General features: G+C 44.5%; 1 protein-coding gene across 1 annotated transcript in view; it reads right to left on the reverse strand.

Annotated features, from left to right (window-relative positions):
- The window catches only part of GRK5 (G protein-coupled receptor kinase 5), a 161,826-nt gene that overhangs the window by 84,251 nt on the left and 52,424 nt on the right, over positions 1-25,151 (reverse strand). Inside the window, exon 2 of the mRNA XM_061458614.1 lies at positions 7,681-7,776. Within this exon, the coding sequence (XP_061314598.1) occupies positions 7,681-7,776 (96 nt within the window). The remainder of the gene's footprint in view (positions 1-7,680; positions 7,777-25,151) is intronic.

Raw genomic sequence — 25,151 nt, forward strand, 5'->3', positions numbered from 1 at the left:
CCTGCAGCTCACAGTATCTATTCTATTTTCAGTAAGAGATGAAATGGATCTTTTAAAAGACTATATTATCTTCTAATTCCGTTTCTGCATATCCCTGTAATAACTTCTGGAAATAATTGAAAGGGTGTCATGGCTTTTTTTTTTCCTTCTTAATTTGTGAAGAATTTATTGCCCCAAATATAGCCCTTGCCACAGAATTCAAATACAGAGGTTTAGGGATAATATTTGTCCCTTTGGAGGCTTTCTATTGCACAAGGACTGGTGTGGACTCACTGTTTGGTAAGAAGATGTGGATTTGCTGCCCGTTCTTTATGGAGAATAGCAACGTCTTTCTTGGGTTCTTTCTGGATTGCCAGTGCCAAGGTAATGCTTAATGGATTAATTCTTGTGAAATAAATTCTGTAAATAGAACGTGGGCTGAGATCATTTCAACTCATTTCCCCTGCGTCCCTTTCCCGTCTTGGAAGCTGTCAAGTACAAGCAGCCTGCAAGGTGCCTGCTCTCCCCGTGTTAGTCTTGAGTCTCACTAGATGCATAAACCAGCTTGTTTTTCACATACTTTCAGTGATGGCATTAAAAAACCCCAACCCTTCTCAATTCCCCCCATCGCTATAAACTGGATACAGCTAATCTTACAAGGGCACCAAACATTGCTCTGTTTGTCCATCATTAGAGCACTAGAAACCCATGTTTATGATAGAATTATAGCTGAATCTGAAGGATTTTAAAGAAAGGAACTGAACCAACTGTGGGTTTGTAAACAAACAATATGGTTTTGACATCAGCCATATCATTTAATGTGCTGGAACAGTTTCTATCAAGCTGCCAGTTCCTGCCCCTGAAGAGTATATAATTTAATTTAGATGGATTTGATGTGCTGTCCCATATCATGAACACAAGAAACTACAAGGGTACTGCTGAAGGCAAGGTCTATGCTGGAAAAACTGCATAAACTGTACTTCGAAGGAGGAACAGGGACCTTTTAGCTCAAAGAAGAGAGGGGAAAGTTGTGTCTACTGTAGAAGAAAGAAACAAAGAAAGTGAGGAGGAAGGGAAGTTTGCAGAGCGGGGACTCTCAAGGGGAAGGACTTTGTTTCTTTGTTAGAAATAAATCAGTTTGAGGTTTTTTTCTGCATTAATGTTACCCAAAAATATCTGCCCAACTTTTTCCAGAGCAATAAATCCTATCCACAGCTCTCAGCTGTTCTTCCAGCTTTGCTTTCAGTCCTTCTTGGGTTCCTCTCTGTGCTCTTTCTGTACCTCACTCCCTGGACAGCCACTACAGAGGTCAACTCATTTGGGGAGGTCTTCTCTTAGATACCACTCCAGCATCAAAGGGACTACCCATGCTGCAGCACCACAACCAGCCCTTCAGTGCTGGTGCAATAAACATGATCCCAAGGGACAACACAGAGCCCTGCCAGCACCCAGCACCCATCGAGGTTAGGAGCTGGCACTTGGGTAATGCAAGAACACCAGCAATATAGCACTTTGCTATTGCTGCTAGTGCCTGAAATATATCTTAAGCTGCAGTTATCTAAGGGCACTTGGATCATACAAAGCATGACTCTAATTGAGGAAGAAAACCCACCCCATCTGGTGTGAATAAAAAGTTACTTGTGAGTCTATGTGTTTATCAGCTCCAGCTTTAATTTCTCTGGAAATATATTTCAATGAACAGTAGAACAATGACACATTATGGTGTCTTTTTTACTACTGGGTAGTGTTTTCTACTCCACTGATGCAGCTCCCCAGGCTTGCAGAACACCTAGTGCTTCCCAGAGGTGCTGTACAGCTCCGTGCTGGGTACCTGGCTCTGGCTGCATGCACTCACACCACCAGCATCTTTCTGACATGGCTACCCATGCGCCTACTTATTTGGAAAGAACTAAGGAGACAATTCCTGTTGCTGCTTCATGTCATGGAATCCTGACTGTTTGTTGAAAAACTTATTTCCAATAAAAATGGAAATCTTTTTTTTCCCCAAGGAAAGCTGATGCTTACTACAAAAAAAAAAGAAAAAACCCTCAAAACCTCAAATTCAATTTTTAGCCAAACCCATGATACAAAGGTGCAGTATTCAGACTGATACTGTGAGACAATCACAGAAGTTATAACTAGTTGTGCTCCGTTATTCACAGCGGAAGGCAAGCTAGCAGCTCTTTCCTTTGATCTATTTGTTGGCTTCAGGATTACACTTCTAAACCTTGCTTTTTAATCACTGTAAACATCAGAGCTGAAGAATTTGGTGGAGAGAAAATTGGCTGCTTCTTTGTGGTTTTTATCAGCTTGGGCTTTTGATGCCTTCTCTTTCCTGGTTTCAGTGCCTAAGCTTTACAGGTGATATAAGCTTTATAAGCGATACCACCTCATAGACTCAGGTTCTGGGGTCTGCACATGCATTGGGTTTCTTTGCTACACCTACATTCCCTGAGCAGCTACACATCCCGCAATGAACATCACTATGCCATCTTGCCACTTGCTCTCACAGAGGCAGCTTCCCTTGCGAGCAAGCCTGGAAACTCACACTTCCCTTTCCCAAGACCCCTCACCCATGTGTTTATATCTTTGCAGTGCTGGCAAACCTCTGAAGCCAAGGAACCCAAGAGCTGCTGGTGGGAATTCATGACAGATGCCCCAGCACCATGGAGCAGAGCAGGGGTGCCCTCTAAATGAGATAACTGGGGGATAGTAGCAGTCTTTCTGCCACAGGATGGAGCTCAGTGCAGGCTGCAAAGCATTCCTAGGAAGCTGGATGAATACTCGAGCATCTTTCTGTCACTCATGTCCATATTGCTGTTTCTTGATTGTTACCAGCGCCCATGCTGGTGGCTCAAAAACCTCATTTAGCTGGGTCTGAATCCCATTGCAGAGCCTGCACTATCAATATGCTTCCAGGTAGATAAAGTGCAAAGTGAGTGAAATAAAATCATATAGGTGAAGGTCTTGATCATGTCTGAAGAAGTACTACACAAAAAGGAGGAAAAGGGGCCAGCTTTTGTAAAAAGGGAGCATGTGAACTCTGTGGTGTCAATTCTGCCCCACTTACTCTGTTCACCACCTCTACAAAGAGTTTCTCAAGCAGAAGTGTATTTTTAACATTGCTGAAAAGCATTTCGAAGTTCAAGCTCCTTCTGCCCTTGATAAATGGGATGCAAATGTCACCTAAGAGGTTAAACAGCACAGGGAGGGGTTTTGATTTTCTCTTTTTGATCCAAGTGTGGCCAAATAAATCTGTATTAATGGGGCTGATCTTTCTGACTGTGACATCTCAGTGAATATGATTTATATGGTTTAGTGTGAGGTGTCCCTGCCCATGGCAGGGGGGTTGGAACTGGATGATCTTAAGGTCCTTTCCAACCCTAACTATTCTATGATTCTATAATATAAATGTTTAACAAGAGACATCATCGGAGTTCTCCCTTCTGCATGAGCACAATGCACAACCAGCAACTGCTTTACTGAAGGAGTTAAAGTTTCCTGCAATAATGCAACAACCCACTCTAGCCAACAAACAGCAGCCACATTCTGTGGCAGTTTCCCCACAGCCTTCAATCTCGGGGGGGGGGGGAAGTCTTGATTTATTATATAGCATTTGGACAGTTGCGAAAGAAAATTTGCCAAAGATCAGAATAATCGACTCTTTCACCCAAGCAGGTTTTTTATGGAAGAAAAAAGCACAGAATGGGTCTGAGCAAAATAAATAAAAATTCCACGCTTTTAACCAACAGAACCTTTTGCGTCATTCAGAAATATTTACAGACATCCAGAATCTTTTATCATCAAAAAGACACTCTGCCCTTTAAAATTACAACTTCTTCTTAGATTCGTGTTTACTGATGGCCTTTAAACTAGTGGGTATCCCTAACCTGTGGCATCCCTTCATGCAGTGTTTGTCAAATGTAGGAATTTTTAAAGCTGTGCCTTGCTATTTTTTCCCTTCCCTTGAAGCATCTCTCTTGCTAAGGCATAACCTGTGAATTTTAATGATAGCAGAACACCGTCTACTAGCAGCATTCATCACATGAGTCACTCATGTCTCAAACACCGATCTTCACCAATTGAGATGGTCACTAATGCCAGTATTACCCTGGAAAGGGCTAGCTGGTTTAATACAATTAAATGCAGCCAGAAGGGTTGGAGGTAGATGATCTTAAGGTCCTTTCCAACCCCAACCATTCTATGATTCAATGAAATACAGCTGGGAAGAGGGCTACAAATAGAAATGTATATTAGGCATTCATAATATACAAGTATACATAGAGAAGCTTCCCTCAGAGCCCTGTAAAGGTATTAGTGCAGCATCCCTGTTCCACTTGCCTATTTAATTATAATTAGCACACAATGACAGTCACTGAACTCCCCTGCACACGGCGTTGCGTACCTTGGACAAAAAAGAAAGGAGAAAAGAAGTTGCTTTCAAGTGCAATCCAACAAAACAGCTCCTTGGCTAAATGGTGCTTTTAATAAAGATGTTTCCAGAGTTTGTTTATTTATCAAAAACCAGTGTTTCTCTCGGGTGTTTTGATTTTTCTTTTTTCATTTCTCTGCACAAGAAGGAAGGGAAAAAAGGGCTTTACTAAGCAAGGCTTTCAGTAAGACACCAGATGATGGATAGTCAAACACAGAGTCTCCTGTAAACACAGAGGGAACCAAAAGGTATGAACTGACTCATAATTGTGTCAACACAGGTCGCAGACCCTTGGTTTATTTCAGCCTTCCTGTTTTTCACAGATTTCTTTTCACACTACACTTATTTTGTCAAGACACAGACTCTTTTCAGTACACCTTAGTGGGGTGTAAAAGCACACACATTTTTACACCAAAATGTGGGCATCTACACACACATGTAGACTGTACTGCCACAATTACAACAGCAGCATTTTCCAGCCATGGCTTATGGCTGTATTAAACTAAGCCGTGCCTTTCTTCGCAGCAGTCAAATCAAAAGGTCCATCCCATCCCATCCCATCCCATCCCATCCCATCCCATCCCATCCCATCCCATCCCATCCCATCCCATCCCTGCCTCCAGTTTTTTCCACAGAGGCTCTTGGGAAGCATCCAGAAAAGGGGAGTGCAACAAAACCCCAACAGCCTCATCCTCCAGTCCATGCAACCCTCTAAGACTTGGTGTGATTTCTTACTTAACCAAAGTGGCAAGACTGTGTCTGACCAAAAGTGCTGGGAGGAGGACACATGGCAAAGAGGTCTGTGATGAGCAGAACCTACTGGTATTTGTCTTGATCTCTAAACACACTGAATGGAGTCTGTAGCTTTTTCACTGGATAGAGTTGCTCTTTGCCCAGAGAAGCTGTGGCTGCCCTGTCCCTGGCAGTGTTCAAGGCCAGGTTGGACACAGGGGCTTGGAGCAAGCTGCTCTAGTGGAAGGTGTCCCTGCCTGTGGCAGGGGTTGGAACTGGATGAGCTTTAAGGTCCCTTCCAACACAAACCAGTCTGGGATTCTGTGGTTCTCTGCTGGTTGCCTATTTCCCTAAAGACTGGAGGAAAAAACCCTCTCTGGGGTCTCTATTTCATTATTAGATTCAACTGGCACTGACCAGGGGTTAAGAACTGTTTAGGGTAGGGACTGATGGGCGGACACACCAAGCAGTTGGAACCCCTGCAAGCCAGAAAGGAGTTCAACTCATGGTTCAAGAAAGACGTTTCAGAACATTCCCTCACAAAATCACCTGTAGTCCTGAGATCCTTCTAAAGGACTGGCAGAAGATAACAAATGAAGATGGGTTAAAGCCAAGGGAGGTGTTCTTCCTTGACAGAGACAGTAAAAGAAGTGGTTTCAGGCCAGAACGCAATGACCAGTACTTGTTCCTGGATGGCGATGAGCCACGAGCCACACAGAGTCCAGTGCAATAGATCTGCATGTACAAAAGATCCATCCTGAGCACCTTGGGTCAACCACACATGTGCAAACAACTTAATGCCATAGACCCAGTGCATCTGGTTCTTCCAAGATGGGTCAGATGAGCAAAGAGTTGTTTATAAACTGCAACTCTTTGTCTGGGATGTTTCAGCCTTAGCTAGATTAACTGAAAAATGGCAGAGGCAGAAAGGCCAGATGAGCTTCCTCAGGCTGAGCACTGCCTCATTCCATGAGGAATCACATCCAGCTCAGCAGGAAAACTCCTCAGTCACACAACAAGGATTTGGACCTGATTTCCCAGCGTGAGCAAGCCAGTTGCTAAAATTCCCAGCCAACAGGTAATCCTTGCAATGAAGCCAAATCCACCAAGAGCATCAGAAGGGCTCTGTCACTTCACCGTTTTGCTCACAAAAAGAAATGCAAAACAAATTACATCGAGGACAAAGCTGACACTAAAACAAACCCAGAAACAGCATTTCAGAATCAGAAATCACTGCCAGACTTAATTTTTCAAAGACTACTCATTTAGGATATTATACCCTTGCAAAGAGCCAAGTGTTTCATCTGGTCCTGTTGTCCCCTGTAAGAACCAAGGTTCATGGAACAACAGAGAGAATTCCCTAAGCAAATTACAATATATTAAGTCCAATCTGCTTCCAGCAGTTTCTATACCTTCAGAAATCATGCCAGGGTTTGTGTGTTGTTGGACGGCTATAAACTGGAAAAACCTCTGCTCCTGCCTCATTTCTTTACCTTTTAGCTCTACAGCAGTAGACAAGGGAAGCAAAATTTACTGAAGGAGACCATGAAAAGAGCTTCAAAACGTTCCACATATTTTCCCTGCATAAACACACCATGAATTTCAAATGTAAATTGTGCCAGGGCACTGTCACTCAAGCCCCAGGAGCTCACTCAAGTTAGACAAATTATGCTGCCTGTTATCTCAGTTGTTACGGTTTCCTGCCTTTCATTCATTCGTTCATTGCCAGTGGCTGGAGCCTCAGTTGCTGAAGTCAACCTCTGGTAACACTGGGTTATCCAGTGGAGGATGCTCAAGGAGATAGCTGCTAGCCTTGCTTGCCAAGGCAGCAGTCAACAATTTGGCAGGTATGAGCAGGAGAAATGCTGTGTTATGGAAATGGCCACTGCAAGCTTCCTCCCAAATCCGCAGTGTTTGGCTCACATTGATGAAATAAGTTAATAAATTTTCTTGTCTGTCGCATAAAACACTACATAAAGTTGTGTTGTGGTTGTGGTTGGAATAGAGGATAGCACTGCTGAGCAAACCTGCCTGGCAGAGAGCAGCGGCTGTTGCTTCTAACATATCCAGACTGAAATTAGTAATAACTTTCAACTACATCATCAATCTCTCTGCTTTCACCAAGTCTCAATTCCTCCCCGATAAAGAGTTATTTACTACAAGAGAATGCAGGATGTGATGGGGGGATTTGTTTCTTAACGTCCCTTTACAGCCACATTAGTCCTGAGTCCACTGAGTCAAAGCACCTCCCCATAGGCAGGTACCACCTAAATGTAAAGTCTCTTTGGCTTGTAGATCCTGTGCATGCAAAGGGCCTCCAAGCCTCACAAGTGGATTTTACCCATCTCTACTGCCTGATGCACAGTGACTTGTTAGGAACCAGAAATACTGAGTTTGCATGGCAGCATCGTGGGATGTACATGCATTACATGCCCATTTCTCAGCTGATTCCATTTAGTGATGAGCACCCTAAATGACGTTCTGTTGATAGCATGTTTTATTTATGCAATACTTCCAAAGAAGGGAAAAGCTCTTACCTATTGTTCTTCGGAGATCTTCACACTGGCTAATGTGAGGGAATTTCAAGATTTCCTTCCACTTTTTGCTTTTGCCTTTGCGTTTCCCTCCACCCCCTGCAGAGAAAGAAATATCAGATTAGGTTGCTTTGGGTGCACAGCCCCATCCAGAGTTTACCAGCCCAGTCACAGTTCTTATGGATATCATTAATAATTAAAGCTGAAACACTGTGGGTAGGTACATGGATCACATCTGAGCTTGCCTTGCCTACAAGAGACTGAGGAGACAGTATTTGGCAGATCAGATTGCTAAAAGTTGGGAGTTCAGGCTTGTGGCCCTCCAGGTCCAGTTCAGATGACAATGCTGAACTAAGCAGCGTGAGCATCATCTCTGCCCCAAGTGACAGCCATTTCACACGAGTCAAATCACCTTGTAAAATTACAGCTCGCATCTTTTCAACCTGGATCTCTCCCCTCTGGTTTTGGGATGAGACCCTGTCCCATCCCAAGGAAGTGCTGGAAACTGAAGACCAAAATTCAACTCTCACCAACCTCCCCTCACATTACATGTACTACCAACATGGCATTACTGCTGGTGCTGCGCACTGGTCACTGCTGCTTCCACAGGAGAACAACAGTGGGATAAAATCAATATAGTCCTCATGGGGAGAAGATCTCTTTGGTTCTTTTCTCCCCTTCTTGTCTTCCCTGACAGCTGGACTGTCCTCAAGAGGAAAGACCTAGCTGAAGAAGGTCCGAGACCCTCAACCTTTCCATGCTGATGAATTCCCCTCAACCATATCCCTTCATAAGCACCTTGCTGCCTGCACCACTGGCATCTCTGGGTGCTTACATCTGAGCTTGCAAGTAGGGTGCCTGCTGCATGGGCTCTGAGTTGGCATTTCCAGCATATTTCGCTCCTTGCTGGGATCACTAGGTGACACACTGCGTGTGGGGTTAAGCTTCCTCAGCCCAAGCAAGCCTAATGCAGGCTGACATGCTGTGTGTGCTCTTACCCCTTGTCTGCTAGATGGGCACTCAGACCTGAAGCAGCTCAGCCCAAGAGGACATTTTTAGGCTTTTATTGTCTTTCTTTGTTTTACTGTCATCAGGCATTTTTTACTCCAGTCTCACCCGGGTTTCTCTTTCATGCCCTCACATTCTTTACGCTGCCCCATCAGCATTACCACAGAGGGCAGGAGGTGTGGTGTGATGCTAGGGGTTCCATTCCCATCTCAGTTTTGTGCCTGTCCTGCTTGGAGAGGCTGTGCAGCCACCAGAGAGGGAGCATCCCTGTGGACATGGAAGCCCAGATGCAGACTGAGATTCTCTGACTCGCTGTATTTACTGCAGTTCAGTCCCTGCACACAAAATGTGATTCACTGGAGTCTGTTTTACATGCACTGGCACGTTGAGTGACTAATTCAGAGCTGAGTTAATTCTGTAGAGGGGCTGGTAGAGTCACAACTGCAGATTGAGGGTGTGCTGGGTACTACTTGATATTGCAGGCTAAATTAGGAGAGCACTGACTCAAAAGGTAGCAGACCATTACAGAGAAAATATGAGCCTGGATAAAGAATGTGAAGTATTTCTCTCTGTGGGGTGCTGCTGCTCACACAGCGTAACCTCTGGTGCAGGAGCGCTCCTTCTGCATCTCACCTTTTATTCCTTTGCTTTTAGTGGCCAATGGTTTGGCCATTGCAGAGCTTGCCTTGAATTACAGTCCTTACTGACAAGATCTTACCGTATGCCTACATTATGCAATGTGGAGCAGAGATATTTCCAGTAGCCATAAAGGAACTAGCTTGTTTAGACTACCAGGTGCATAGTTATACTGCCCTTTCCTGGAACTGGCCTGCAGCAAAGCATGGAGAGATGTGAAGCTGTGACTGTCTCCACACTAGGCAGTATCATGCAACACAGATGGACCCTTTAGGTCTCTATATATAGATATTCTGCTTCAATCTCCCCTCTTCAGTGCATCCCAACCACTGCAGCTAAAGTAATTTCCTCTCCCATCCCTCTAGCCCCTGTATCTTGGTCTCATCCAGCGTACGATGCCTAGTCTTGCATGCTGAAGGTCTTAGGTATACCACAAGGTGCATTTTCTGGGCTGGGTGAGCACTGTGCTCATCTGTTCACCAACTCCCAAAGGATTCAGCAACCCAAAGGGTCCTCATTGGCTTTCATCTCCCTGAAAGCGTGCTCCATCAATCCTGCACAACTGCTCCTGTCTGCCACCTCCACTTGCCCCTCTTCTCCTTCTCTTCCAGTGGCACCTTCCTTTGTGCTCCAGCCCTCATGCCTCATCACACCATACCGTCACTTCTCTGCACCCTCCCTTCACAAACTCCTCTGGGGAATGATCCTTCCTCCTGGAATTCTCACTTCCTGTCTTCTCCAGTCATTCTCTTTGGCTGCATTTTCTTCCCTGAACTACTGCTTCATGTTTTCCCTCACACTGATTTGTCTTTGAGGAGTTCTAAGTCTTGATGTCAAACCGCCATGGGAATTAACTGAATTAAGCATGTATTTGTTAGCACTGGGAGAGGGATGGGAAGGAAGAAGAGGACAAGGAGGGAAGGAAGCTGCTGGGCAGGCTCCTGGTCAGAGCTGGATTATCCTTCTTTGACAGCCTCAGGGTTTGAAGGTAGATTTCTGGATCCCTTCCTCAGGCTGCCAGCTCCCATTGCAGCTCATCCCACTCCCATGTACAAACACTTCCCTCTCCCACTGCAGAGACCCACTCTGCTCTTACCAAGGGCAAACAGACTACGATGCTGTAAGGGAGCAGGCAGGAGCTCTCTGTTTAAGGTATGAGCAGTCATGGAGGCAGCACATGAAGCTGCCTGGGCAGTGCTTCTTGCTAGAACAATGCTTCCAATCATTTCTGGACACAGGAAGCAGTGTAAGCCAGATAAAAGCATCCTTCAGGGCTCATCTGCTCAGCACTGGTCCATCTTCACCCAGAGAAGGTCTTCCCTCTGGGCTGAAGCACCAGAGATTTCAGAGCACAACTGCTTCTCCAGCCACCTGTACAGAAGCCCTCACAAAACAGTTGCATCTTCAGCAGCACCAGGCTGCAGAGAGCACTGCAAAATAGCCCTTTGCTCTAAATGGCTGCTCTGAGATTTGTGCAGCGACAAAATGATTCTGCTCAGTTTGTAAAACCCGGCTGATGTAAAACACTTCCTGACATATTTATATCGGATGATGTATTTCCGACTTTAAATTTCCATCAAAACTGGAGGAGGGCTCTGCCGTGCCCTGTTACAACCATGATCGATACAGCCAGCGTGTTCTCTCCTCTTTTGTGGCCATCCTCCAAAAATAAGCAGCCTTGCCTGATGAATCATTTGCTCTTAGCTGAGCGTGAAGTAGCGTTACTGTTTTGCCTGTGACGTCTTTATGTTAAAGATTCTGATCAAGTGCTTTAATCGACCTGACCTTTCCGCTCTCGGCTTCTCTCGTGGAGCCAGCAGTGTTTGCTGGCTCCAAACGTTAATTCTAGGGGGTTTGAAGGACATAATGCAGCAAGACAGCTGAGACAGGATAAATTGCCTAGGAGAGCTAAAAGCTAAAGGGGAAGGTTTCTCTGAATAGGTCAGTAATTGTGCAGGTTGCAAAGGGAAGCTTTAACACATTGCCTTGATTGCACTGTCTATTCTGGACAAGAGGATTTGCAATCTTCAAGGCAGCTTCTCAGGGCAAGGCTGGACAGATGTGCCATATTTAGATGTGGGTTCCACCAGTGGATCTGACTGCTTTAAAGTCTTGGTTTGCTGATGACAGCACAAGGTGAGCTCCCAGCAACAGCATGAAATCTCAGCTCCACTCCCTTTCATGCACTTAACTCAGCGTTTACGCACAGGATTGAAGCTAATTCTCTGACATGTCAACCAGTCCTACAGGAAACAAAAAGCATTTGCTTGACATCCTACCTACTGAAAAATACATGGCGTTTATCACGGCATCTTGTGATGTTGGATGGCAAATCTAGCTCTGATCTCTGCTGGCAAGGACAGAGACATTACCAGAGGCACACATGTAAAACATCTGCAAGCAGAACCTACCCTTAGCCTAAAGTGCCTACTTTTTGTGCTTCTGTTATGCAAGATATGTTTACTCTGTTAATACCAAGAGGAGGTAGAAGAATATCTTCACATCAATAAGCCAGTGAGATATTAAGTGTCTTGTCCAAAATGACATGAGAACTCAGACACAGAACAAGGAGCTGAAGCCAAGGCCTTCAGCCACTAATCCTGCTAACAACAGGATCAAGCCATGCACCAGCTCAGTTGATCAAAGGTATTCCATAGCCAGAGATAAACATAATGATGGATGAATTCATTCCAGCATCATGCCTGTAGCATGTTCCATTTGTGCCTCATGCTACCACATCCAAGATGGCTTTTAAGCACGGCTCAGCTGGCTTCGTATTTTTGCTGTCTTCTTGACCAAGCTGATAACCCTGCATCAGACCCCATGCAGTCAGGCTTGGCTAAGCCAAGATGGGCAAACATTTCATTGCCTTCAACTGTATTATCTGCGATCTTGTTAATCCACAATTTAGGTAAACTGTCTACAGATCGCTGAAGGATGACTACAGTTTGTATCTTCCATTTCACAACAGTAGCCAGGCTCTTATCCAAGTCCTTCCCAACAGTACAAAGCTGTGTACATTCTGATTGCAAGGCCTTGATTACATTGAAAGCATTGAAAGAAATATTACTAGTCCAAAAATCAACATTATTCTGCTCAAAAGAAGTTTACATTTCTTCTCTTTCTCTTGCCAGCCTTCCTTTGCTCACTCTCTCCCATCAAAACGCATTTAGCTATACGATATATATAACATTGCCATATTAAACAAATGGCCTGTCTAGCACAGGACAGGCCTCAGGCAGCTTCAGAGGAAGATCTTAGAAAGCTGTTTCTATAGTATTTGGAAAGCAGGAACTTTCTTCCATATCCTATCCATTAGATATGGGTAACTAAACATGAAAGTACATTGCTTCCAAAATTTCTTTTTCAGAAGCTATGCTACTTAAATTCAGGCTGTTCTTATGCTCCTGGTAAATGCCCTGGACTGTTGAATGCCCTTTTGCCTCATGTGGGTGTCAGTCCCAGAGATTAACCATGTATTTGTGAAGGAAAAGAATACCAAATTTAAACTGCTTATTTTCCTAACGAGACTGCATGAATGCAATTTATCAGCCCACCACTTTTCCTTAAGGATTTTTCATATCTAACGCATTTAGCCTCTACAGCAAACAGCAGCAGCCTTCTTAGACCTGCTTCACGTAAGAGTTCACCTAGGTTCACCATTTTTCTTTCGTATCAGTCCAGCTGTACTAGCAAATAAAGATGGTCTGTTTGCAAAGAGTGAAAGATACTGCTTACTCTCTGCCCTTCATCCTGCCCTTCTCATCTGGGAAAGCACAAAAAAACCCACAGGAACCCTGTTTTATCCTTACAAGATCCTAGGTGATACTCCAGACTAACTTAAAACAATCACAAGACCTTTAGGAACCTCTTTATGAATCCCCTTCTGTGTCACCCCAAGGGAAAGAAGGAGTATCAGGGATGGGTTTTCAAAGGCTGGCAGGTGTCCACCATCCACTGGGACACAATGCCTCTGCAAATAAGTTTTTAGAGGCTCTTTTTTCATAAGGTACAACAAAATGCCCAAATATGCCCTCAAAAGAGAACCATGTTACGTATCTCCTCTTATCGGTGTTAATCTGCCTTTATCTCTTGCAGCCTTTTTTGATGAACATAACTCTCTGAACAGTCACAGACTGCGATAATGGTTTTGTGCCCATCTTCCCTGCTGTCACAGCATGTTTGCACATAACTCATCTGCATGCCTCTACAAATACATAAGCCTGACAACCGCTGTGTAAAACATCCCATTGCTTTTTGGAAATGAACAGCACATATATTTCATGTTTAAGCCTTCAGAACCACAGAGATGGGAAGCAAAAATGCGAGCTTCTTCCCAACAGAGGCAGGCTGGCTTTGCAATCTGGTTACTAGAGGATCAGAGGGCATTTTGTACACAACTGGCATTGAAAGTCCTTCTGGTTTACAGAAGTTAGCGTTCACAGACAAATATCTATTGCAGGAATATCTACCTATTATTTAAATAAGAAGTCAAGTAGTACTGTAAATTCTGATGGGTGGCTGAAACATGACTTCAGTAACACATTTTATATGGTAATAATAATGTGATGTTAATAATACACTTTAATGACAACCATTGCCCTGAAAGGACAGAAAGGCAAGGCATTAGTCTTTGAAAACTGATCCTCAGGGCTTGACTATCATATGTCGAGGCCATTTTGGTACTACTCAAGAAATATAAAGAAGTCTTTACATAAGTTACCTTTATGCCACACTTGAAAGGACCTTAACTATATTGAAAAACCTTTGATTTTTAGTGTTGGCCTTCATTGGGCATCCCAGATTGTGGCACTCTCCATACACATCTGCCTACATCTTCCATTGAGTATTTTAAGGGAAATTTGAAACTATTTCAACAAGTTGTCTTTGAGTTTTCTGGGCCAGTTCGCATAAGATGGGCCTAAGTTTTGCTGTTACCACATACACGTGGTAACAGGGAGCTGTTTGGTGACCTGATTTCCCTGGATGCAGTTTAGTTTTCCCCTGTGTAAGCACCTTTAGTCTGTGTATTATGGCATCTTTCTCTTTTATGCCTTGTATTTTAGCTGTATTGTGCTTATCTGCAGCTGATGAATGAGGAAAAGGAGATCGTCAGCTTTTATGCCACAAAAATAATGCAGAAGACAGAACATATACTGAAGATTTACAATCTTATAAAACCACAAACAGTAAATCTTATAAAAATAAAAGCACATCATCTAAAGTAGTAAATTTAAGCAGACTCCAAAATTTTAACTTCTTATTCTTGACCTCAAAGTAACCTAGGCTACTGGCACAAATCCAGGCACTTTAAGTTGAGTTTGGAAGGCATTAGCACGTATTGGGTGGCTCAACAGGCTGTTGAGATAAACTGAGTTGATGGCTTCAAACTGGAAGGTGCCTGGATAGCATTCGACATTGGAGCTGGCAACAAGAGCAGAAGAGACACTGAAACAAGCTCCTTTGGAAGCTGCTTCTGGACCTGTAAGGTCTCTTGCAGGAGCATGCAGAGGCTATGATGTCTGAACCTGGGGAGCATTAAGAGATTTTATCCATCAGTGGTGTAGGTACCAGAAAACAGTTGTCTGTAACGCTTCATTATCAATGATTGTTATGGGAGATGAACCTTTTGAACAGAGCTGTTGAGAATCAAGGTCATTGCCCTGCTACAAATGCTAAATCTCTCAGTAGAGTTTTCCTTCAAACCGGAGCCGAGAGTCAGTATTTCAACGTTCCAGAAAATTCTGATTTAAAAGACATTAAACCGCTTCATTTTGATAACATTTGAGTCATCTCAGTTCTCTAACGTCAAAACATTATCATAGAACATATCAAATGGAGTATTAAGATACATTATATCATTCGAACAAAATGGGTATGGTAAATTGACATTCTTTGCTTTGTTAAAATGATGTTTCTATATTGTCAAAAAGAAGCTAGAAAAAGCAAATCCTTCTTTTAAGTAGACACTTGCCTGCAAAACCCTTTCATTTTTGACAGAACTTCATTCTCAGAAAGGAAGATTCTTTTGTCAGAAATGTTCTCAACCTTCACATGTTTTGAAGCACATAGGAATTAAACAAGGAACACGGCCTGCCCATATCTAAACGTTCAACTGAATCTAAATTCCCACATTCCTTACCCCTTCCCTTACGTTAATTTGCACAGCTGAGATTTACATAGACTGTAGGAGACTTGCTTCCCATTCTCCCAAAGAAAAATGCAAATCCCTGCTCCAGAAATCCTGCTTGAATAGGGATTGATAACATCTTTCCAGGAAGGAACTCCTCTTTAAGCAACGGCTTGTTAAACTTATGACCTGCTCAATATATTTATTACCCTGGGTTTAGTAACATGCATGCAAGCTGCTAAACTGATGCCTCCACACCTGCAAATACAACTCATCACCCCCCCTATAGTCAATGTCTTGCCCATTGCCCATGTAGATTGCCCAGGAGCATCTGTAGTACTCATGGATTCATATGAAGAAAAGCTGAGAGAGCTGGACTTGTTCAGCCTTGAGAAAGGAAGGCTCAGGGGAGACCTCATCACCATGTTCCAGTATTTAAAGGGTGGCTACAAAGAAGATAGAGACTCTCTTCTTACAAGGACTCATATGGAAAAGATGAGGGACAATGGGCATAAGTTACTCCTGGAAGATGCTGACTGGACACAAGAGGAGAATTTCTCACAATGAGAACAATCAGTCATTGGAATAACCTCCACAGGGAAGTGGTGGATTCCCAAGTGTTGGACACTTGTAAGATTAAGATGAACAGGGTGTTGGGACATGGTTATGGTTTAAACACTGCACCAACTACTAAGAAGGAGAAAAATAACTGCTACAGCTGAACCCAGGACAGGCGTCTAGTCTAGGTCATGCCTTGCCTAGAAAGGTTGGACCAGATCATCCATGAGATGATCCACTGGTATTCTATGGTTCTGTGATGATTCAATGGTGCTCCTCAGGCAACCCAAATGTTTTTAGGGCTGGCCCCTAAAGTCAAACTGTCTTGAAGGGACTTGTGAGTCCTAGTTAGACACTGAGAAAAACGACTAGGAGTCTAAGGAGGCTCTGTTGAGTTGCTGCTCCACATTGTTCAATTCTGATGTTTTGCAACACAGCAGTACAATGGGAAGCATGACACAGGCAGAAGGAACACAGAAGGAAACCCAGCCCTGGTACAAGCAACTGCATGAGGCTCAGCTCTTCTGAATACTTTGGTGGCAGTTCTAGCAGGAGAACATGCAAAAAACCCAGGCTGGAGCAGGGAACGATGTGGGTTCTGTCTGTCCCTGTCAAAGAGCTGTGTGGGCTTTTTCTACTGCAAATAGTTCTGCAGTCTCTAAAAAAAGAACTTAGCCTCTGTGTTCCTGACATCTGAGTTTTGTAAGGAGTATTTCTGAACTGTGGGGAGCAGATCCAGCTGGATGGGAGGTGAGAATTCAAGTGTGTTCTTATCAACAGTCTGTAGCCAAGCTCTGAGACTTATGTTCTTTCCTGGGTTTTTTTCTGCTCTCACCTAAATAAACTTACCAGCAGGGCTAAGGAAAGGAATTTTAGTGAATGCCATGAAAAACTTAATGATTTGAGACAGTCTGTTTTAACAGGCCTGACTGATTTATTATATTCCACCTAACCGGTAGACTTGGTAAAGCTTTGAGATGCTCTGATAAGAACCCAGGAATCCAGATGTGTTTTGCTTTCCGTACATAAACAACAGCACGCTTTTCCGTTTAGATGGTTTTACGTCTGGGTCAGGAAAACAGCCACCAGAAAAGCAAGAAAGGAACAGTGTAGAGTCTCCATGAAGGAGGCAGGAGACAAAGTCCCTCAAGCATATAAATAGTCCACCTGAGTACTCATTCCTAGTCTCCAGCAAGCAGAATGGCAGACCCCAGATGTTTAGAGATGAAACACACAGGTCTGAGCTAGACAGAGCCTGATGCAAAATGACTCTGCAGCCCCTTTGTCCTGCCTGGGCATGCAAATACTCTACTGAATCATTGCATTACCAGAGGATCACCTCCTACATTTAATCCCACCTGAGACACTAGCCCAGCAAAGGTGCTGATGTGGCCAGTCAAGTAGGAGGGCACTGAGGAAGTGTTATCAGGTGCCCAATATGTTTTTATCCTGTGCTGCTTCTGTATTTTTGTGTGGTCTAGTAGACCATTAGTCTCACAGTGGAGGGAGACAGCCCAACAGCTATAAGGAATGTCCTCCAATGACGCCTTGCTGGATTCACCCTTCTCACTCAACGCTTCTCAGCCAGTTGATATAAACAAGCTAAAAAATGTGAAAATCAGGCTGGGAACCTCATGAGAACACTTCCATGGGCTATACTGCCATCTTCACAGCTCTCCCTGGGCACGCAACACATCCGATTCTCAGCTACAGATAGATGCATAAAGCATAAATTAAATCCTAGATATATGACAAGCCTTCACGAGCTCCATGAAGGAAATGTGGAGAAGGGGATAAAACCACCCTGAAATGCCTGGCTACAGTGAGCATTTGCCAGCTGCAGTGATTATCTGACAGAGGGGAAAAGGTGCTGGCACACACTTTGTCTTCGGAGCACAGAGGTACTACATGGATGGCAGGGCAAGGCTGGAAAGGGGTGAACAGGGCTGATGCAAATGATCATGGTCAGTTTTAGGGGAGATTTCACCCTTGCTTAGCTACAATGCCTGGCTTTTGCTCCAGCAGCAATAAGGTACCAACATCTCCTTTCTGCGGATCTCACTCTTACACCCTGCTACATCACCCCTGAAATCACAGAAAACATTGTCCTCAGAAATCATTGACAGCCCAAGACACGATGGCAACACAAGTGTATGCGTCAGCTTTTAGGATCATTATTGTAAAAGGTTACAGAAGGGATTCAGGTTAATGGAGGTAATCTGTGATTATCTGATGTAACAGATTGCTCTGCCAGTGACTCATTCCTTCTGCCACAATATATTGTGGGTTTCAGCTGTAAATAGCTAGCAGGATGGAGCCAGCTCCCAAGCTAAGACTGTTCCTGTTGTTTGGAAAAACCCCTATAAGAGAGGGTGCCAAGCCATTGCAGGTGTCTGAAAGCCCAGCAGAGCTTTACTGGGGGGAGTGGGTCGTAGCAGTGTACTACAGTCACTCATTCACGGGTGTTACTATAGCTACCAGTTGAAGGACTCAACAAGAAAAGCAGAAATAGAGAAAATTAGGAGATAGAATACAAAAAAGAGGAAACTTGTCATAAAGCGAAGGCAGAGGGTTCCTCTGATCAGCTAATGAAGTGCTTCAAAAGCCACGACTGAAAAACGAGGCTTGAAGGTTGCATGGCGTAAGTGTCAGATGATGCAGGCAGCTGGCCCGCTCTTGTCTTGCCTCTCCCACCCACCCTGAGAGCTGGCAGTGGTGAGCACCATCCTAATAAACACAAAGCAGCAGCTTAGTCCCAGGGCTGGATTAACTGTTTCCTCATTGCTCACCAAGTCCTGCGCTTCCACTTGCTTTTCCTGCAGCCCTGGGGGCAGAATTAAAACCAGGTATTGACTTGGACTCCAGGGGAGAGCAAAACCTAGGTACTGTGATGCCCTGGAAAACGACAGAAGAATCATAGGACCCTAGAATGGTTTGGGACAGAAGGGACCTTAAAGCTCATCCAGTTCCAACCCCCTGTCATGGGCAGGGACACCTTCCACTAGAACAGGTTGCTCAAAGCCTCATCCAACTTCAATTAACGAGAAGACATCACCATGCATCAATCCCACACCACGCAGTGTGAAGCCCCTGACTCTGCTTCAGAGCAGTGCTGGGTGCCCAAGCTAGCCCAACACACCAAAAGCAGCTGCAGCCAGGGACGGACACTTCTAATACGTACATAAATCTAAATAAATGTATAATTCCCCCTCACATGCTTTCCTGACAGCCAGCTGTTCCATTTGCTTGCTGTTATCCTCGCTCCGAGATTAATGTTGCTGTCTGGGACGGCTTATTAACCATTTTTATTGCAGAGCATATACATTTGGCTGGTGGCGGGCAAAAGCTAAGCCTTTGAGTAAATAAAATACTAGGGCAGCTCACGGGGAATGACAGAGAACAGATATCTGTAGGGTCTTTACCCTGGCTCTGAAAGCCAATAATGGTGGGGGGTCAGAGATCACCAGCTTAATTGTCCAATGGATTAATGGTGACGAACGTCTGTTTCCCCTCTTGTTAAAACTGACACCAGATACTTCAGAGAAAGCAGAAGGGCTCCTGGCCACAAAGGAATGTTTTGATGGCTGAAGCTGAGACTGTTGCCAGCCCCGGCCCGTCGGAGGAGCATGGGTCAAACAGTGTCATTGTAGGATACTGCTGCTGACTCCAGGACTGAACCTTCTGGGTCCAGTTGAGCAGCCATGGGTTATCCTGGTTGCTTTGGGAAGAAAGCAATATATTTTCAATAGATCAGACCTTTGAATATAGCAAGTGAAAAATAAATAAGTTAAATTGGAGGAGTGCGAATTGCACCACAAAAATCAGCCTGAGCTTGTTTCTTCCTGCTTTGAAGAAAGATTGAGAGCAAAAGATAACAGTAATACAAAATGTATTCTAAATAGCAATTTTTTCTCCACGTTTTCCCCTCTGCTTTTTCCTCTCTCATTGCCCTGTGTAACCCTGTTCAGCAATGCACATTTGAGTGGAAAGTGTCATTGTGGGAGGAGTAATGAAACCGGGAAATACTAAGGGACCACTTTTATCCTGTTAGTGACATTTTGTGAAGCTGGCTAACGCTTTTCTATTGAAATAACTTCTTCCGCGGTTCAGAATGAGGTCTGCTCACTTTCTTCTTGTTGCTCAATCTCATCTCAATTCAGATTCTTTGTGTGGAGTTGTAGGAACAAGGATGAAAGCTCCCCTTTGTTTTAAGGTGGTTACGTTCACTTTGAGCTGTTGTGAAACAGACTGAAGGGCACATCTTTCCCATTCATCTGAATATACGTGAGCCCCTCTGGTGTTTAATTTAAGCTATGTAAACAAGGGACAAGCACTTTGAGTTTCAAAAGATCAACCTACCAGTCAGTTTTTGAGATCCATAAAGTGACTTCTTACATCTTAAGTCATTCCCCTCATTATAGAACACTCTGACGTCTTCAGTTAACAGTGGTAATGTGTAACACTGCCGGTAAGGATAAGTAGCATTGAATGAAGTGACTAAAGTCTACACATTCTTTCAGCAGTGTATTTCCACAGAGGTTGTGTTGACCAGGGAACTGGTTTTCAAGTAAATCTATGTGCTCAAGTCTCTGACCGAGCTAATTATAATGGTGCCTTTAGCATTGCTGTCTTTAAGTGTCTGCCAGCATGTCCTTAACAAACCACCAGGTTCATGTTTTTCTTGCCCAGATGGAAAAGTCTGATTATCAGCTCAGAGTCAATTCCTGCTCTGAGGCCGTGTACACTTACACCCCATGAGAACCCAGCTTGCTGAGCTTCGATTAACAATAGAGAAGTTAGTGACAAGCGGTCATTGAGCTGTATGTTTGCTTGCTGCTTGCTTCTGCACTCATCGATATCCAAAGGAAGAAGGCTGATGGGTCTATAGGGCTAAACAGTCTCCCCTGAAGACTTAACATGGTCCTAAAGGACTAAGAGAGGTGTTTGGCTCAGCAGTTCCAGTTTGCCTGACATGCAGCAGAGCAGATGGGGAGAGACTTTTTAACAGGGCCTGTTGCAATAGGACAAGGGATGATGGTTTTAGACTAAGAGAGGGAGATATGGGCTGGATGTGACGAAGAAATATAATGAGGATGGTAAAACATTGGCACAGCTTGCCCAGAGGTGGTGGATGTGCCATCCCTGGAGACATTCAAGGGCAAGCTAGATGTAGTTCTGAGCAACCTGGTCTAGTGGAAGGTGTCCCTGCTCATTGCAGGGGAGCTGCACTAGATGAGCTTTGAGGGTCCCTTCCAACCAAAACTATCCTATGATGCTATGATTCTATGAGAGTGGTCTGACCTGCACGTCAGCAAGTGCTTCAATGGGACAGACAGCCATCCCTACAGGGATGCCCATGCCCTACCAAAATTAATAGAGGGGCTTTTGCAGCAAGAGCCCATAAGCTGCAGCTTGGGAAAGAGTAGTGGTCAGGGTACAGCCCATGCTGCCTGTGACAGGGCTGGTAGTACAGGGCAATGCACCACAGCAATGCTGGGCACACGACCACGTGTGAAGTCAGTGGTACGGGGCGTGATTCTGATATATGAGGTATACACTCACAAGCAATACACCGCTTGTGTGGCACTGAGGGTCACTGTGGAGCTGGACAAACCTACAGGAGAAGACAAGCTCTGCTGCAAGAAACATTTTCTGTCCAGGTGTTTCAAAAAAATCCCTATTTTGTGGTGTTATTATTGTTGCTTCCAGGGCTTGAGGGCAGAAAAAAGAAATTCAGCTACTTTTCAGATGGCATTCTCATTTTTAAAGTCACAGGAGCAAAACCCCAAGCAATTACTCAGAAAACCCAAGCCTCCTTATCTCATTCAACTCCCCCAGTGACGCAGAAGCTCTGCACCACGCAAAGCAGCACAGCAGCAAATACTGATCTTTGTGTCTAAGCATCTAAGCCCAAGTGGCACATATGCTATTCCAGCACCTCCTGGGACCTCTCTGGGAGATAATGTAATTAATATTGTCTTGGTGACAGCTATTTACCACATCCCACTGGGAAACTGCAAACTGTGCTTATGGAACTTGAACCCAATTAATACTCACTTCCTACCAGTTTCAGGTGTCTCCTAATTTAAAGCTATGTTTACAGACAAAACAGGTCAGTGACTCTTCCCAGTGAGCCAAACAGTATCTTAATCACCCGAGTTTAATAGGAAACAAATGACTGAGCACTGATAAAGTTTGCCATTATGCTTTTGAGGAAAAGAAAAGTGACTACAGAACAATCTGATAACGAGAGAATTTGCTTCCTGTGTAACTCGATATTTATAAACCTTCTCAATAAGGGGCAAAAAGGAAATAATTTCAGCTGGCTGGAGTTAACATTCCAAATTACATTTAAAATGACAACAAAAACAGGACCCCGGCTGAAAACACTGCTTATGGGAAAGATAGGGAGAAACAACATGAGGCAGGAAGCCTCAAGTTCAGGCTGCCCTTTGCTCCTGCGGCTCGGGCTCTCCTCCTGCCTGCAGACATGCACTGCACCTTGCACAGCTTGGATCCACGCTTGGCCTCTCCACCAGAACAGGGGTGTCAGGGTAGAACGTGGAAGCAGGATTGTCCTGGTTGTGTTTTCTGCCTTCTGACCAGATTTACATAAAGTCCTAGACTGGTTTGTGTTGGAAGGGACCTTAAAGCTCACCCAGTTCCAACCCCTGCCACGGGCAGGGACACCTTCCACTAGAGCAGCTTGCTCCAAGCCCCTGTGTCCAACCTGGCCTTCAACACTGCCAGGGATGGGGCAGCCACAGCTTCTCTGGGCACCCTGTGCCAGCACCGCAGCACCCTCACAGGGAAGAGCTTCTGCCTAAGAGCTCATCTCAGTCTCCCCTCTGGCAGGTTAAAGCCATTCCCCTTTGCCTGTCCCTACATCCCTTGTCCCAAGCCCCTCTCCAGCTTTCCTGCAGCCCCTTCAGGCACTGGAGCTGCTATGAGGTCTCCCCTTCAGGAGCCTTCTCTTCTCCAGGCTGCCCCAGCCCAGCTCTCTCAGCCTGGCTCCAGAGCAGAGCTGCTCCAGCCCTCGCAGCATCCTGCAGCCTCCCTCTGTCTCCAGTAAACGTAGCAGCTCACATGCATGAAGGCACAGAATTTTTATTCAAACTAAAGGCTACGCTTTCTCCCTTATCATAGTAGGCATTCAGTTATTTTCCATGCTTTTCTATATTTAATCGTCTTGAAATGCTGGCAATGATTGCCCTACAGCCAGACTAGTGTCTCAAGAGCAGAACTAGCTCTTAACCCACAAGAGCCTCCGGTCCAGCTATGTCAAGCACCTACAACTCCACCTGAGTTCATCAGGATGCCACACACACCAGCAAGCCCTTAAAGGAGCTCCTTGAGACAGGGAGAGATAAAGATCCTAACTGAGGAGTTCCCTCTGCACAAAACTAAGTGCAGATTGTTTCTGCACTAAGCACTGGTTTCTAAGGCTTCTGGGCACGGAAGTTTGTCATGAAAGAATAATGTAGGAGATGTGGAAGAGTGCTTACAGTGGTAGCAAAAGTAAACGGAAATTATTTGTATTTTATGCATTAAAAGGCAATGTTCCCGATCATATACATATATATAAGAAATATTTATCTCCCAGAAGAAGAGAAGCAAGACAGGGGAGAACAGTAGAAGGCGCATCTTCTTTGTTCCACATTTCCCATGTTAGTAAATGACAGACTGGTTTGTACTTTGCTGCTTGGCTTCAGGTATCAAGTAAAGTATCTCTGAGTTGCTTTGAAAGTATATGAATAAAAGCAATAAACCCAACACATCCCTTGGCTTTTCATCAGTGCCCTCTACTTACGGACCCAAAGGAAACTAACATAGCAAAAGCTTTTCCAGCTAAAAGATGAATTTAGAAATTAGCATGACTTTGACAGCCCTGTTGAGACACTCCACACGTACAACTGGGAAACAAAACCACCACAGACAGTAGAAATGCACAGCTTTAATTAGAAGAAAACCCCAAAATATAACCAGACCTGTTCTTCTTGCAAAGTTTCCAGTTGCTATTGTCAGAGGACCCACGATAACTAGGACTGCTAGACGCTAGAGGGAAAATCATTCTTGGTTTCCTATTTACTGCTGGTTTTAAGCAGCTCAGCTTAGTAGAGTGAAGGCTTGGGGTGCTGCTGTGTGCCATGCACATGCATGTATGGTGTGGATGCCCTTCACCAACTCCAGACTGCTGGTCACTTATCAAGGGGGTTACACACCACCTTCCTACTGCTGGGAGGAGAGCAAGCAGCTGGAGAGAGCAAAAGGACCTGCTGAGAAAAAGGCTGACGCTCACCCTTTACCAGACACTGGGGAACCCAATGGCACCAGTGTTCCATCACTTCCACTGCTCACAGGACAACTTGTTTAACATTTGCTTTTCTGCAGCGCCTGGAGGCCAACAAATTCAAGAGTTCTTTGTACAAGGCAATGCACGAATACAGATCCCATCCCCAAAGAGTTTCCAGCTCACAGTACAGCAGCCAAAAGCACTCCCAGTGACATCCTGAACCCTGGGAATGCTGCCTTTGCTTCCAGCAAGGGCTAGGATTTCATCCCCCGTGGCTCCAGAGGGTCACAGTTTTCCCACTCATCAACACAACCGCTTTGCGAGGAAGACCCATTTCAAAATGGGTTGGTGCTACTGAAAAACCATCGATGTTGCCAGGAAAATTCAAAGCCTATAAATGCACTGTTGTCCAGAGCTAACTGCATTTCAAATAGAGTCAATAAAAACATGAAGACAGAACACTGAAGAGTCAGGGCAAGTCAGACTGGATGTTTTCCTTCACTTTCACCCTGCTATCTCTTGCCTTTGTCTGCCCCAGTTCCGCCCATCTCTATCACATCAAGCATTAACTGCTTATTTCTGTTTTCCAGCTTTTCACCTCAAAACCCTTATTGACTATCAACATCCACAAGCCTATGATGCCACCTTTTGTCTCTGACCTGTTGCAAGCTGAACTGCTACCCCTCTACATCTATCTGACCGTGATACACAAATATGGAGGTTCTGGACACAGTACCTGGCTTGTATCAAACAATCCCTGCACCAAGTTGTGCTTAAACTCTATATGAACCTAGTGTAAGCCAAAACTGTGCCAAAAAACAACCTAACAATAAGCAGTGTGGACAACTG

This window comes from Pezoporus flaviventris, unplaced genomic scaffold, assembly GCF_033815535.1.
Source record: "Pezoporus flaviventris isolate CSIRO_AGI_PZ_B2104156 unplaced genomic scaffold, CSIRO_AGI_Pfla_v1 ptg000029l, whole genome shotgun sequence".
NCBI classification, from domain to species: domain Eukaryota; kingdom Metazoa; phylum Chordata; class Aves; order Psittaciformes; family Psittacidae; genus Pezoporus; species Pezoporus flaviventris.